General features: G+C 37.5%; 1 protein-coding gene across 1 annotated transcript in view; it reads right to left on the reverse strand.

The window, feature by feature from the left end:
* The window catches only part of LOC122437378 (alpha-1,6-mannosyl-glycoprotein 4-beta-N-acetylglucosaminyltransferase-like), a 53,429-nt gene that overhangs the window by 12,257 nt on the left and 24,282 nt on the right, over window positions 1-16,890 (reverse strand). The window contains exons 2-4 of the mRNA XM_043462259.1: window positions 9,471-9,643; window positions 7,462-7,618; window positions 3,466-4,466 (exon numbers count right to left, since the gene is read on the reverse strand). Of these exons, the coding sequence (XP_043318194.1) occupies window positions 3,466-4,466; window positions 7,462-7,618; window positions 9,471-9,578 (1,266 nt within the window). The 5' untranslated portion in view covers window positions 9,579-9,643. The remainder of the gene's footprint in view (window positions 1-3,465; window positions 4,467-7,461; window positions 7,619-9,470; window positions 9,644-16,890) is intronic.

Below are 16,890 nucleotides of genomic sequence, written 5' to 3' on the forward strand. Positions count from 1 at the left end.
AAACAATTTATTGCAAGTCCTTAAAGGAGAACAGAAAGAGAAAGGGGCAGAGGTTCTATATAATGGCTGAAAACTTCCAAAACATGGAAAGAGAAATATATAGAGAGACCTATGAGACCCACAGAACCCCAAAATAAGTTGAACTTGAAAAGGGCTACCCCAAGAGATGTTATAATTAAATTGTCAAGCTGCTCCTGCTGCTGCTGTTAAGTCGCTTCAGTCAGTCCGACTCTTCGCGACCCCATGGACTGTAGCCTACCAGGCTCCTCCGCCCATGGGATTTTCCAGGCAAGAGTGCTGGAGTGGGCTGCCATTTCCTTCTCCTTAAATTGTCAAGAGTCAAAGGCAAAGAGAGAATTTTGAAAGAAGAGGAAAACAACACACCATATACAAGGGGGGCTTCCATAAGTCAAGAAGCAGATTTCTCAGCATAAACTACAAGCCAGGAGAGAGTGAAATGATGCATTCAAAATATTGAAAAAAAAATATCATACTAAGCAAAACTACCCTCCATGAACAAAAGACTTTCCATGAAAAAAAAAAAAGCTGAGGCTTTCCATCACGACTAGACCTACCTTACCAGAAATGCAAAAGGTTGTACTTCAAACTGAAATGAAAGGATGCTAATTAACATCATAAAAACACAAATATAAGAAAACTCACTGAGAAATTTAAGTACATAGTCAAAGTCAGATTGTCTGATGTTGTAATGGTCATCTGTAGATAATTTACAACTATCAGAAAATTAAAAGTGAATATTTAAAGTAACCATAACTCTAAAAATTTTGTACTGGATACACAATAAGAAAAATGAATTACATCAGTAACCTGAAATGTGAGGTGAAGCCATAAAAGTATAAAGTTTCTGTATGCTATTAAATTATCAATTAAAACAGTATATTGTAATATATTTTATGTATCATAGTAACTACAAAGGAAAAGCCTGAAGTCCATAAACAAAATATTATAAAGAGTCATCATCCCATCATAAAAGTTATAAAATCACCATAAAGAGTTACTAAATCACAGCAAGACATCAAAAGACAAGAAGAGAGGAGGAAAGGAGAAAATGGATTTGCAAAAGATTCAGAAAACAGTTTTAAAATGGTGACACAAGTCCTTATATATCAATACTTACTTTAATTGTAAATGGATTAAATTTTATAATAAAAGACAGAGAAAGACTGAATGGATAGAAAAATAATATCCAACAACACATTACCTTCAAGAGATTCACTTTAGCTGTGAGAACACATGTAGGCTGAGAGTGAGGAGATATAAAAAGATATTCCAAGCAAATAATAACCAAAAGATGATAAGGGTAGCTATAACTTTATCATACAAAATAGGCTTTAAGCTAACAATGATCATAAGGGACAAAGTATTTCATTATACGAAGATGCCAATTCATCTAGAGGAAATAATAAAGGTAAATGCTTATGTACTCAATGTCAGAGCACCTAACCATATAAATCAACACTAAAAGAAAAGAATAAATAAACAGCAGTATGATAATAGTTTCAGATATTATACTTCACTCTAAACAATGCATATATCACCCAGAGAGAGAATAAACTGTAAAAAAAAAAAGTTAACTTGAACAACATTATTACAAAATGAACGTAATATATATGTATAGAACATTTCATCCAAAAGCAGCAGAATACATTTCTCAAGTGTATATGAAACATTTTCTAGCATATATCACATATCACACCACAAAACAATTCTCAAAAAATTCAAGAAGACAGAAATTACATCAAGTATCTTTTCTTACCACAATGGAATGAAACTAGAAATCAGTTAAAGGAAGATTAAAGATTTCATAATACTTGGAAATTAAAAAATCTTCATCTTACTAGCCATTTTCTTAGCACATTCTCAATACCTTTTTACTAGTTTGCATTTGCTAAGAAGCTTAAAATAGGATTTGAGATTCAAGAGATTTACTGGTGGAGGGAGATTTTTACTGGCAAGGCTTCAGATTGTGGTGAAGGTCTGAAAACTGTGAAAGGTGACAGAGAAAAAAGAACTGGCTAGGAAGAGTCTAGGACTGCAGCATTTTTGTAAGAAAGTTTCCAACAGGTTGATGGGGAGTCCTTGAACTGACATCACCTATTGGGAGTCCACCATCTTGCCAGAATGGGACTTGATAGTATCCCTGTGTGGTCAGTCATTGGCTAGGTGCATTCTGTGGGAAACATGGCCCTGACACAGCAACACTGGAGTGAATTCAGAGGGCAACAGTGGAGTTATCAGTCAATCATGCTGCTTGTAGCAGGGGATTTGAATTGTGCATTTTCATATCTATGGGATACACTTGTCCCATTCCCATGCACCTGATGCTCTCAAAGCATTTACTTTCCATTTTTATTTGATTCCCCCACATCCCTTTCCTTGTTTCCATCCTATTCTCCTATTTGAAAAGTTTCCAGATCTTTCTAAGATTTTTTATTACAATTCATTCCAGTTCTTCTCAAATAGTCCTCCTAAAAGTGTCCTTTCTTTTTTCTTATTCCATGAGTTCATGGAATGTGTTCTCAAGCTAGGAAAAACCATACACTGCTCATTAGTTGAGCTCAGGGCTCAGAGCTCAAACTTTTCTGAGTATAAAGATCTCATAGCCAAACTGAACTTAAAAAATATTAATAAAACATCCAAAGTTTTCCTATCAGAAACATCCAGAGATATAACTATGGAAATAAAACTTATAGTCCCAGAGATAAAACTATGCTGGGGACAGGATCTACCAGAAATCAAAGAAAATTATTTTTAATAATTTTAATTCCATATAGAAAAGAATATTCTGGCATGTTGAGTGGTTATGTAGAAGAGGATTCTACCTAATCATAGAGATAATCAATAAATACTTGTCAAATGAATGACTGTCTTATAATGGCAAATGAGATTACAGAGAAGTCATGTTTCCTTGCTGACCAATCTACTTCTTCCTGCCACATAGGAAGGAATGACTCTCTTGGATGTGATATGAGCATCAACCAATCCTACCTACATGTAGTTGTTCCTAGAAGTCTGGTATTCTCACCCAAGGAACAAATTTTGGATGGTAGATCCTTTTGGATAGAAAACCATTGAAGGGTTTGACAAGTCTACTTCTTCCACTAGTGGCTCTCTGGTACCAAGAGGATGTTACCTTCACTCTGCCTTTCAGCATGTTATTATTAATTATTATTATTAATAACATTGAAAGGACCCAACAATGAGATGTCCCTGGCCAATTTCAAGACTTTAATTTTTTAAACTCTGTGTAATCTAACCTCCAAAATAACCACTCCAGAACTCCCAATGACTTCTCTACATATTACTTAAACTTCAATTAACCCAGATGTTAATGTGCCTGACTATTATTCCAGAGGATGGAGTTGCTGTCACTAGCAATCTCACACATTTCACCTTCTTCCCAGACTTGTTAGATAATACTTGCTTATTTAGGATGCCATTTACCAGTAGTCCCAGCAGAATATAGTCATCACAGTCATTGATCTGATTAGTAGAAGCATAGCCAAGTTCTATTTGTCCCTCTTTCAGCTGATTTTCACCTTTTAGGTCAGAGCCAGTCAACACTTGAACTCGGAACACTTCAGCAGGTGAGTCCAAAACCACAGTCAGATGGCTTCCAACCTCTGCTGACTTGGCATAAAAGAAATTCTTATTCAAGCTATAGGCATTCATAGGAACAGAGTCATTGGTAGCCTTCAGGCTAGTAGAGATGGAGGCAGCAGGGTTGTTGGGAGAACTAATGTCATCCTCTTCAAACTCTTTATCTTTGAGACTATTGAATTTGCCTTCAAAGAAGGAATAATTGCCCATGTGCTGGAAGAGGGAAGGGAGGAACTGGACTGGTGTTTGCTGCATGAGATCATGAAAATGGGAGAGGAGGCAGTCACAGGGCATTTCTTGGTAGAAGAGAAGAAGAAAATTAACAAAACAAGGGAGGTCTTTAGTACGAAAGAGTTTTCCAGTGAAGCCTAACGGAGAGAATTCCAGAGTCACCCAAGGTTTGTTTTCCCAGGCAGACACTGTAGTAGCTATCTGGGTGACAAATCCAGGGACACATTTCACATCATCTTCAATCATCAGGAAATAGTCAGAGTGGTTGGTAGCAAAGTTCATGAGGAAGGCATAATCCATGTTCCGCTTGGAATGGAAAGCTACATAGGCAGTAGTACCATTAAAGTTTTCCTTAAGTTTCTTCAAGGGAAGATAGCTTTTAAGAGGCATGTTAATCACTACTAGCTGGCTGGCCTGGATATATGGTTTAAAAATAGTTGAGATATTGGAGATCATTTGACCACGCCACATGGGATCAGGATCTGCCAAGTGTACCAGAACAATGAAGTGTTTCTGCTCAGATAAGGAGGAAGAATAAAAGAGAGATTTCAGAGTGTCCAAGAGGTAACTCCTTTGGGGACGCTGCACTGAGGAAATCCCTATGGTCAGCAGTCCTAGGATTGAGGGGAAAAAAGGAGGATTTGTATCAACATAGGGAAGTGAAGGAAACAGTTGCTATGGCTGAGGTTATAAGATTTTCTTATGTCTTTCCAATAGGCCAACTCTCTGTATTATTATAGCTATTTTACATTTTCTCCCCCCAGACCTGAGTATCGGAGAAGGTGGTGACACCCCACTCCAGTACTCTTGCCTGGAAAATCCCATGGGTGGAGGAGCCTGGTAGGCTGCAGTCCATGGGGGTAGCTGGGAGTCGGACACGACTGAGCAACCTCACTTTCACTTTTCACTTTCACACATTCGAGAAGGAAATGGCAACCCACTCCAATGTTCTTGCCTGGAGAATCCCGGGGAAGGGGGAGCCTAGTGGGCTGCCATTTATGGGATCACATGGAGTCGGACACGACTAAAGTGACTTAGCAACAGCAGCAGCAGCAGCAGATCTCAGTATGGACTATGTTAGGAGTAATACTTCATCACAAGTTGTGAGGGTTTTTTTAGCGTTACCTTTGAAAAACTATTGTGGAAGAAATAAAGATGATACACTGAAAACATTTGCACCTAAGTGTCCTCCTTCCCAAAATCGCATTGAAAAACCAGAAAGGTTACTATGAGAGAATTTCAATATTTGATGAATTCCTGCAAGAATTAGAGGATATGAAATAAGATTGGTGGAGATATCTAAGCATAAGAATTCATATTTCAAAAGACACACAGAGAAAATGACTGCACAGATACATCTTTATTCCAAAAGCTTCAGAAGAATTCTAAGTTTGAGCCACCAAAGACAAAGGAAAGGGCCCTGGGATGGTCACCTGGATAATTAACCACAGAATTATTTCCAAAACTACTGAACTGGTGACCACCAAGTGGATGGTGGGAGATCTGCCAGAGTGTGAGTCCTGTGGCTGGAGAGAACTTAAGAATGGAAGCCAAGAACGCTAGACATAAGAGGAAAAAAGGAAATAACACAGCTGACTGGCATTTGTTTATATGATAAAGTTCTGCATATGATTCCCTGAAGAACATGAAGTAGATATTCAGATCTATAGAGGTTTCCAGAGAAGTTTATCTAAGCAGATAAAGGAAGAAATAGCACAGGTGACTTAGGGCACCAATAGAAGAGACAAAGGGTTAGTTCACCCAAATCAGCTACCCACATTCCTTACTTTCTTCTTACGTCACTACTTCCCTGCAATCTAATGAGGCAAGCTTTCTTAATCACAACCCACTATAACAGAGTGGCAAACAGAGATGGCTATTTAGAGAGAACAAATGAACAATCTATCCGTTCTAGATTCTTGAGTATTAATCTGAAAGATGAATCACCAAACATTTGATTATAAAGCTTGAAACAAGAATCACCAATATAACGAAAGAAAAACAACTCAACCAAGAAGAGAACTCTGAAAATAGAAACTAACAGGAAATAGTGCATAGAAGAACATTTCAAATATATTAAATCCAGTCTCAAAGAGATTGGAGAGGAAATAAAATTCTTTGGCAAAAGAACAAACTTGTAGAAATCAGAGTTTGTAGAAAATATTGACATGAGGATTTGATCAAATTCAGGTTATATCTTCTGGCAATAATACTTTATGGACTGGTGATACATTCCTTTACCAGAAGGCACATAATGGCAGGTTATTCCATTTTTAGGATGTTAGCAGACTTTGAAGTTCAGTGTCTAGATTCATTAATACTCCAGAGGTTGCAATATAGTGATATTCTAAGGCAAACATTCCTTCTTCATTTATTAACTGGAATGTTTCTATAAAAAGAAAATTCCCGTCATCTACTTCTTGGTTACCAAACAATATAGTTCGCGTAAGGAAAGTGAGATAAATATTTGATTCTTTCCCTTTATTTACTCGCTTTCAAAATAATGCTAAGAGCTGTTTCCCTAGCATTCTCCATGATGATAAATTTTTTGCTTTTTGGTTGTGTTTTTTTAATATATATGTACTCATGGTTTTCATATGATTGAAATTTTATCTTTAATTGGCATTCTAATTGTCCCATCTTTGGTAGGAAAATTAATTATCAGAGATAATCAGCCTCTTAAAATTGAATCCTGAGCCCTTTTGATACAACTTTAGTCATATTCAAAAGCTTCCTTTCTATATGGAATAGTTCCTGCCTGTGACCTGGAGTCAGCCTTTTTCCAAGGAACTCCTTTTAGAGGAAGTTCTTTATAGTGAAACATGGGACTTATATAAAGAGTGCTCATTGTAGTAAGTCATTTCTAGGCTCTAGTGAACAGAGCTAAAACATTTTTAAGAGATAAAACACATTATGAGTCCAATACCAATATTTCAAAATGCATTCAACTCAAAAATGCACTTAAATGTAAAGAAAACAAAGTGTTTTCCTTATGAAGAGTATGAGAAGTCCTGATTTAAAAGGTCTCATGTTCCCTAGCTAGCCATAGACCTCAGTAACAGATGCCAGCATGGTTACCAGGGACAAGAGAGGAAGGGATACTGCTGCAGCAGAGGCCAGTGAGGACAACAGTTATACTTAACTCAAAACTATAGGCTGCTGCTATAGATGATACTTAAAACTGTGAGACTGGATGAGTTAACCAAGAAACTAAGCCTATAAGGTATTGGGTATTATAACCCATAATGGAATATAATCTGCAAAAAAAAATCAAAGCACAATGCCATACACAGGAAACTAATACAGTATTGTAAATCAACTATACTTCAACTTTTAAAAAGTAAGTCTAGATAAGGACTGAACTCTGGGGTATATTAACATTTAGATGTTGGAGACAGAAGATACATCAGCACGAGAGTGAGGAACTATCAAGAAATTTAGAGGAAAATCATAAGAATCTAGGATCCTTGGAAGCAATTAAAGAATGTTGAAAGCAGAGAGTGATCTGTGTCAAATGCTGTCATAGGTCCCTTTTGCTTTCCACCTGCCTTCTCTATATACCCTTACCTAACCTGCCCCTGCATGGCATATCCTCTTGAGCACACTCACTTTTTTTCACAGGGGAAGCTCCAATCAAGATGCAGGAATTCACGTTTTTGAGTGGTTCTGAGTTTTTCTGCATATCTCTGAAGGTTTCCAGGTGGTTTGTTCTCCTAGAGCTGATCTGCATCCGGGCTCTCTGCCAAGCTACCAGCTCCTTTTCCTGCTGAGAAAAGGGTAAGTTTCACCTATAAGGTTCCTGCCTTGTGGGAATAATGCCTGGGTTCCCCTTTGTACAACATAATGATCTGTCTCCAGGACAGAGGGCAGCTTGCTCAGGGCTCATTTCAGTTTCTTACTTATCTTCTGAAAAAGTTTTACACCAGAGGTTCTTGTATAGATTATGGGTCCTGGAGCGAAGGGAGATGGTAGTTATTTAGTTATCTTCCATTTTATGTAGGGAATAATGATGTCAGTCTATGCTATGGCACCCCACTCTGGTACTCTTGCCTGGAAAAGCCCATGGACGTAGGAGCCTGGTAGGCTACATACAGTCCATGGGGTCTCGAAGAGTCGGACACGACTGAGCGACTTCACTTTCACTTTCATGCACTGGAGAAGGAAATGGCAGCCCACTCCAGTATCCTTGCCTGGAGAATCCCAGGGATGGGAGCCTGATGGTCTGCTGTCTATGGGATCACACAGAGTTGGACACGACTGACGTGACTTAGCAGCAGCAGCATGCTATTTTTCACCCACAATCATCTTTATGACTACAGTCTGACATGGGTAACTTAATCCCATGAAGGGCAAAACATGTTAGGTGTGAGTAATTGCTTAGTCATGTCCAACTCCTTGTGACTCCATGGACTGTAGCCTGACAGTCTCCTCTGTCGATGAGATTTTTCCAGCAAGAGTACTGGAGTGGGTTTCCATTTCCTTCTCCAGAGGATATTATTGGCCCAGGGATTGAACGCATGTCTCCTGCATCTCCTCCATTAGCAGGTGGGTTCTTTACCACTGCACCACCTGGGAAGCCCAAGAGATACAGGAGACAACTTTGTCTCCTTTAGAATTATGGGAGACAAGGTAATACTACCCCAATGCCCCAGTGTAAACTCGTTCCCATTGGTGGCACTTCACCCTTCCAAACTCATTCTCTGCTCTCCCATTTCTTCTTCTTTGTTGTTACTGTTTTCTGGTGGAGTTTTCTTGAAAGTGAAAGTGTTAATCATTTAGTCATGTCTGACTCTTTGTGACTCCACGGACTGTAGCCAGCCAGGCTTCTCTGCCCATGGAATTCTCTAGGCAAGAATACTGGAGTGGGTCATCTGTCCCTTCTCAAGGGGCTCTTCCAAACCCAGGGATCAAACCTGGATCTCCTGCATCGCAGGCAGATTCTTTACCATCTGAGCCACCAGGGAAGCCAAACTCCTTACAGTTTTTTTTGGCTTGGGGAAATGACAACTTCTCTGAGGTTTGAGATGCTATTGTATAAAACTGGGGGGAAATGTATAACTTTGAAACCAAGGGAAATTTTCTAAATTTTTTTACTAAACAAGGAAAATATTTTCTACCTTATCAATTGCCATTTAAAAAAGCAGGGGGGGGGGCAGCTTTGAGTAAACATTAAACAGTGTTATTTCTTCCCAGCCCCGAATTCTCTCTTTTCAGAGTGCCACATCCCTTACGGTCTTCATCAAAGAAAAATGATATATTGAGTCCTTAAGATTTGTTATCTTTCTTTTTTGAGTGTCTGGGATTCCCTGGTGGCTCAGACGGTAGAGTCTGCCTGTAATGCAGGAGACCCAGGATCGATCCCTGGGTCAGGAAGATCCCCTGGAGAAGGAAATGGCAACCTGCTCCAGTATTCTTGCCTGGAAAATCCCATGGACAGAGGAGCCTGGCGGGCTACAGTCCGTGGGTCACAAAGAGTCAGACATGACTGACTTCTCTTTCACTTTCTTTGAGTATCTACTATTTAGTGATAATTTCACACAAATAGACACTTAATGTCCCCCTTTTTTTTCTAGTCCAGAGATTTCAACTTTGCCCCACTCATACCTTCTGGTACTCACCAAAGACAGGAAACTTGCAGTATCAAAGGGGTTTTCTCTAATAAAAAACAATATTGGGAACACCATCGCTATTGCAATAACAATGAGTATCCATACGAAATCTTTCATGGTGCCAACATGGGGAGCTTGTAAGCTGGTTCTCAATCCGTGATCCTTGGAAGTATACTTATAACCTGCAATTTACACACTATTGAGAAAAGCTTTCATTTGGTAGTGATATTTTGCTAATGAATCAAGAAAATACAGCTTACTTGTGTAATTAGCATTCTTTTTAAAAGAGAATTTTTAGGGCAGTTTTAAGTTCACAGCAAAATTGAAAAAACATGCAGAGATTTTCCATTTACTCCCTTGCCCCTACATATGCATCATCAACACCACTCCCCAGAGTGATGCATTTGTTACAATTGATGAATCCACATTGGCACATCATTATTACTCAAAGTCCACAGTTTACAGTAAGGTTCATTCTTGGTGTTGTACATTCTATGGTTTTAGACAAATGTATAAATGACATGTATCTACCATTTTAATATCATACAGAGTATTTTCACTGCCCTAGAAATCCTCTGTAATCTATTCTATTCTGTAATCTAATCTATTCTGTAATCTATTCATTCTTTTACCCACTACCCAATCCCCACTTATGCTTTAACTGTCTCCATAGTTTTTCTTTTTCCAGAAAGTTGGGATTACACAGTGTGTAGTCTTTCCATATTGAATTCTTTCAATTGGTAATATGTGTTTAAGGTACCTCCATTTCTTTTCATTACTTCATAGCCTATTTCTTTTTAGCACTGAATAATATTCCATAATCTGGATTACCACTGTCTATCCTTTCACTTGTTGAAGGACATCGTGGTTGCTTCCAAGTTTCAGCAATTATGACTGGCTGCTATAAAGATCTGTATGCAGGCTTTTGTGTGGACATAAATTTTCAACTCTTTTGGGCAAACATTAAGGAGCACAATTGCTGGATCATATGGTAAGAGTAAGTTTAGTTTCATAAGAAACAGCTAATTTGTCTTCCAAAGTTGTTATACCATTTTGCATTCCCTTTAGCAGTGTATGAGAATTTCTGTTGCTCCACATCTTTGCCAGCATTCATTGTCAGAGTTCTGGATTTTGGCCATTCTAATAGATGTGTAGTGGTGTTTATTATTGCTGTTTTAATTTGCATTTCCTTATTGACATATGATGTGGAGTATCTTTTCATATGCTTACTTGCTATCTGCTATCTGTATGTCCTCTTCAGTTAGACGTCTGTTAAGGTCTTTAGCTCATTTGTTAATTGGATGGCAAAAACCATCACAATATTGTAAAGTAATTATTCTCCAATTAAGACAAGTTAATTTTTTAAAAAGGAATGGTAAAAATAGACATTCTCACTTTGTACCTAATTTTAGTGGGAAAACTGAGTTTCTCTTTGTTAACTATGATTTAACTGTGGGTATTTCATAGTCTTTATTAAACTGAGAAAGTTTCCACATATATTTTTTCTTCCCCTCTATTCTTCATTTATTGATAGATTTTATCATGAATGGGTATTGGATTTTGTCATATGCTTTTACTGCAATTATTGATAATATCATGCGATTTTTCTTTTTTAGTCTGTTGAATGTGATGGATTATATTAATGATTTGAGAACATTAGCGCAGCTTTAAATGTCTGGGGTAAATCCTACCTGGTTATGGGGTATAATGGTTTTTTACACTGCTGGGTTCAAATTGCCAGTGTTTTGTTGAGGAGCAATGCATCAAAGCAGGAGATATGTTGGCCTGTTGTTTTATTTTTCTGTATTGTCTTTGTCTGATTTTAGTATCAGGGTGGTATTTGCCCGACAGTAATTTTGGAAATGTTCCCTCCTCTTCTATTTTCTGGAAAAGATTGTGTAAAATTGCTGCTAATTATTTAGGTAATTAATAAGAATTAGGTAGAATTCACCAATGAACCCACTTGGACCTGGTGCTTTTTGTTTTGGAAAGTTATTCATTATTAATTCAATTTCTTTAATAGAATAGGCCTATTCAGAGTCTGTCTATTCTTGTATGAGTTTTGGCTGATTGTGTCTTTCAAGAAGTTTGTTTCTTGTAGGTTATCAAATTTGTGGACGTAGAGATGTTCATAATATTATTATTCTCTTAATTTTCATGGGATCTGTAGTGATATTCCCTCTTTCATTTCTGATATTATTAATATTTTGTATCATTTTTGTTATTTCTTAGTCTAGAGGCTTATTGATTGTATTGATCTTTTCAAGGAAACAGCTTTTGATTTCATTGATTCTTCTCTATTGATTTTCCACTTTCAATTTCATTGATTCTGCTTAATTCTTAGCTCTTTCTGTTCTATTTACTTTGGATTTAGCTTTCTCATCTCTAATTTCCTAATGAAAGTAGGATTATTGATTTTTATAACTTCCTTTTTCCTAATATATGCATTCATATAAATGAATGGTATAAATTTTCCTCTAAGAACTATTTCACTGTATCCCAGAAATTTTGGTAAGTTGTGTTTTCATTTTCATTTAGTTCAAAATATTTTAAAATTTGTCTTGTGATTTCTTCTTTGACCCATGTGTTATTGAGAAGTGTTTTGTTTGGTTTGGTTTGTTTAATTTCCACATATTTTTTATTTTCTAGTTATTTTTCTGTTACTGGTTTCTGGTTGTTTGAAAGCACATATTATGTGGTTTCTACTCTTTTAGTTTGTTAAGATGTGTCTAATGGCTGAGAATTGGTGAATTACCATGTGAACTTGAAAAGAATGTGTATTCTGGTGTTGACAGATGAAATAGTCTATGGATGTCAGTTATGTCCAGTTGGTTAATATTGTTGGGTTCAACTATATCCTTACTGATTTTCTGCCTAATGAATTTGTCCATTTATGATAAAGGAGTGTTGAGGTTTTCAATGATGATAATTGATTCATCTGTTTCTCCTTTCAGTTCTCAGTTTTCACCTCATTCATTTTGACACACTTTTTAGGTGCATGTACATTAAGGATTGTTAATGTCTTCATGAAGAATTTCCCTCTTTATCATATGTAACGCTCTTTTTAAAACTCCCTGACAACTTGTCTCACTTTGAGGTCTGCTCTATCGAAATTAATATAGCTACCCCTGCTTCTTTCTTTCCCTTCCTTCCTTGCCTGCTCTTTTCCTTCCTCCCATTCTTCACTCCCTATCTTACTTTTTGCCTTTCTTTATTCCTTCCTCTAACCATTTTAACAATTTTTCAGTGTACAGTCCAGTGGTATTAAATACACTCCATTGTTGTGCAACCATCATCACCATACATCCCCATGATACTTTTCATCTTATAAAACTGAAACTCTATACTCATTAAAAAATAAGTCCCTGCTTCACTCCTCTAGCACCTTGAAACCACAATTATATTTCTTTGTTTATTATGTTTACTTCTCTAAGTATTTCATATAAATTTCATATAAATGGAATCCTACAATATTTGTCTTTTTGTTTCTGATTTGTTTCACTTGGCATAATGTAATCAAGATTTATCCAGGTTGTAGCATATTGCAGAATTTTCTTCCTTTTTAAAGACAAAAATTATTCTGTTGTATGATATACCTATTTTATTTATCTGTTCATGCATGAGTGGACATTTTGTTTCCTTGTGTTTTTCTTGTAATTTGTTGTTGTTCAGTCACTCAGTCATGTTCAACTCTTTTTGGACTGCATGGACTGCAGCACGCCAGGCTTCCTTGTCCTTCATTACCTCCTGGAATGTGCTCAAACTCACGTCCACTGAATTGGTGATGGTATCCAAACATCTTATACTCTGTCATCCTCTTCTCTTCCTGTCATCAATCTTTCCCAGCATCAGGGTTCTTTGCAATGAGTCAGCTCTTTGCATCAGGTGACCAAAATATTGGAGTTTCAGATTCAGCATCAGTCCTTCCAATGAATATTCAAGATTGATTTCCTTTAGCGTTGACTGGTTTGATCTCCTTACTGTCCAAGGGACCCTCAAGAGTCTTCTCCAGCACCACAGTTTGAAAGCATCAATTCTTCCACTTTCAGCATTCTTTATGGTCCAAATCTCATATTCATACATGACTACCAGAAAATAAAAATAGCTTTGACTATACAGACCTTTGTTGGCAAAGTGCTGTCTCTGCTTTTTAATACTGCTGTCTAGGTTTTTCATAGCTTTTCTTCCAAGGATTAAGTGTCTTAATTTCATGGTTGTCATCACTGTCCACAGTGATTTTGAAGCCAAAGAAAATAGTCTGTCACTGTTGCCATTTTTTTCCCATCTATTCACCATGAAGTGATGGGACTGGATGCCATGATGTTAGTTTTTTGAATGTTGTGTTTTAAGCCAGCTTTTTCACCTTCATCAAGAGGCTCTTTAGTTCCTCTTCACTTTCTGCCATTAGGGTGGTTAATCTGCATATCTGAGGTTGTTGATATTTCTCCTGGCAACTTTGATTCCAGCTTGTGAGTCATCCAGCCAGGCATTTCACATAATATGCTCTGGATATAAGTTAAATAAGCAGGGTGACAATATACAACCTTGATGTACTCCTTTCCCAATTTGGATCCAGTCCATCATTCCACTGTACAGTTCCAACTATTGCTTCTTGATCTGCATACAGGTTTCTCAGGAGACAGGTAATATGGTCTGGTATTCCTATCTCTTTAAGAATTCCACAGTTGGTTGTGATCCACATAGTCAAAGTCTTCAGCGTAGTCAATGAAACAGAATTAGATGCTTTCTGGAATTCCCTTGCTTTTTCTATGATCCAACAGATGTTGGCAATTAGACCTCTGGTTCCTCTGCCTTTTGTAAATTCAGCATGTACACCTAGAAGTTCCCAGCTCATGTACTGTTGAAGCCTAGCTTGAAGGATTTTGAGCATTACCTACCTTGCTAGCATGTGAAATGAGTGCAGTTGTGTAGTAGTTTGAACATTCTTTGGCATTTCCCTTCTTTGGGATTGGAATGAAAACTGACCCTTTTCAGTCCTGTGGCCACTGTTTAGTTTTCCAAATTTTCTTGTATATTATCTTCCATTTTTTATTCATTTTTGATTGGAGGATAATTGTTTTACAATATTGTATTAATTTCTGCTATACAGCAACATAAATCAGCCATAGGTATATGTGTCCCCTCCCTCTTGAACCTCCCTCCAAAATCCACCCCATCCCACTTCTCTAGATTGTTGCAGAGCACCAGATTTGAGCTCCCTGTGTCATATAGCACCTTCCCATTAGCTATCTATTTTCAATATGGTAATGTATCTGTTTCAATGTTCCTCTTGCAATTGGTCCCTCCCTCACCTTTCACAACTATGTCCATAAATCTGTTCTCTATATCTGTGTCTCCATTGCTGCCCTGCAAATAGGTTCAGTAGTATAATATTTCTAGATTTCATATATATGCATTCCTATGTTCAGTCACTACATCATGTCCAATGTGACTCCATGATAGGGATATCTGTGTATTGATTTTATGTCCTGTGAATTTACTACATTCATTTGTTAGCTCTAGCAATTTTCTAATTGCACATTTAGAATTTTCTATATCTAGAATCATGTCATCTGCAAACAGTGAGGGCTTTCCTTCTTCTTTTCCAAACTATTTTCATTTTTTGGTTTATCTTCTCTAATTGTTGTAGCTAGGACTTCCAAAACTGTGTGGAATAATGTTGTCAGCATGCCAGGCTTCTCTGTCCATTATTTCCCAGAGTTCGTTCAGATTCAAGTCCATTGAGCCAGTGATACTATCTAACCATCTTATCCTCTATTCCTCCTTCTCCTTTTGTTTTCAGTTGTTCCCAGAATCAAGGTCTTTTCCACTGAGTCAGCTCTTTGCACCAGGGAACCAAAGTATTGGAGCTTCAGTTTCAACATCAGCCCTTCCAATGAATATTCAAAGTTGATTTTCTTTAGAATTGACTGGTTTGATCTCCTTGCTGTTCAAGGGACTCTCAAGAGTCTTTTCTAGCACCCCAATTTGAAGCATAAGTTCTTTGGCATTCAGCCTTCTTTATGATCTGACACTCTTTGTGACTTCATGAACTGCAGCCTTCCAGGCTTATCAATCCATGGAATTCTCCAGGCCAGAATACTGGAGTGGGTAGCCTTTCCCTTCTCAAGGAGATCTTCCCAACCCAGAGATCGAACCCAGGTCTACTGCATTGCAGGTGCATTCTTTACCATGTAAGCCAAAAGGGAAACCCCACATGCATACAGGACTACTGTAAAAATTATAGCTTTGACTAAAATGGACCTTTGTCAGCAAAGTGATGTTTTTGCTTTTAAACATAGTGTCAGGTTCATAGTAGCTTTTCTTTCAAGGAGCAAGCCTCTTTTAATTTCATGGTTGCAGTTGCCATCCACAGTGATTTTGGAACCCAAGAAAATAAAGTCTATCACTGTTTCCACATTTTCCCGATCTATTTGCTATGAAGTGATGGGACGACATGTGATGATCTTGGTTTTTTGAATAATGAGTCATAAGGCAGCATTAGTATATGATATTTGGTTTTTCTCTTTTCTCTTTTACTTCACACTGTATAATATATGCTCTAGGTCCATCCACCTTATTAAAACTGACTTAAATGCACTCCATTGTATGGCTCAGTAATATTCCATTATATTTATGTACCACAATTTGTTATCCATATGGGCTTCCCTTGTAGCTCAGCTGGTAAAGAATCTGCCTGCAATGCAGGAGAGCCTGGTTCGATTCCTGGATCAGGAAGATCCCTTGGAAAAGGGATAGTCTACCCACTCCAGTATTTTTGGGCTTCCCTGGTGGCTCAGATGGTAAAGAATCTGGCTGCAATGTGGGAGACCTGGGTTCGATCCCTGGGTTGGGAAGATCTTCTGGGGGAGGGTATGGCAGTCCACTCCAGTATTCTTGCCTGGAGAATCCTCATGAACAGAAAAGCCTGGAGGGCTACAGTCAATGGGGTCACAAAGAGCCAGACAAGACTGAGCGACTAAGCATAATATCTATTAGTAGACATCTAGGTTGTTTCCATGTCCTAGTTATTGTAAATAGTTCTGTGATTAACATTGGATTACAGGTGTCTTTTTCAATTGTTGTTTTCTTGTGGTGTATGTTCACTAGTGGTAATTTTGAGTCACATGGTAGTTTTATTCCTAATTTTTTAAGGAATCTCCATAGTTAACTCCATGTTGGCTATATCAATTTACATTCCTACCAACAAAATAAGAAGTTTCCCCTTTCTCTACACTTTCTCAAGCATTTATAGCTTGTAATTTTCTTGATGATAGTCATTCTGACTGGTATAAGGTGATAACCTCATTGTACTTTAGATTTGCATTTATCTAATAATGAGTGAAGTCCAGCATCTTTTCATGTGATTATTAGCCATCTGCATGCCTTCTTTGGAAAAATGTTTGTTTAGGTCTTCTGTCCACATTTT

This window comes from Cervus canadensis, chromosome 2 (assembly GCF_019320065.1).
Source record: "Cervus canadensis isolate Bull #8, Minnesota chromosome 2, ASM1932006v1, whole genome shotgun sequence".
Classification (NCBI taxonomy): domain Eukaryota; kingdom Metazoa; phylum Chordata; class Mammalia; order Artiodactyla; family Cervidae; genus Cervus; species Cervus canadensis.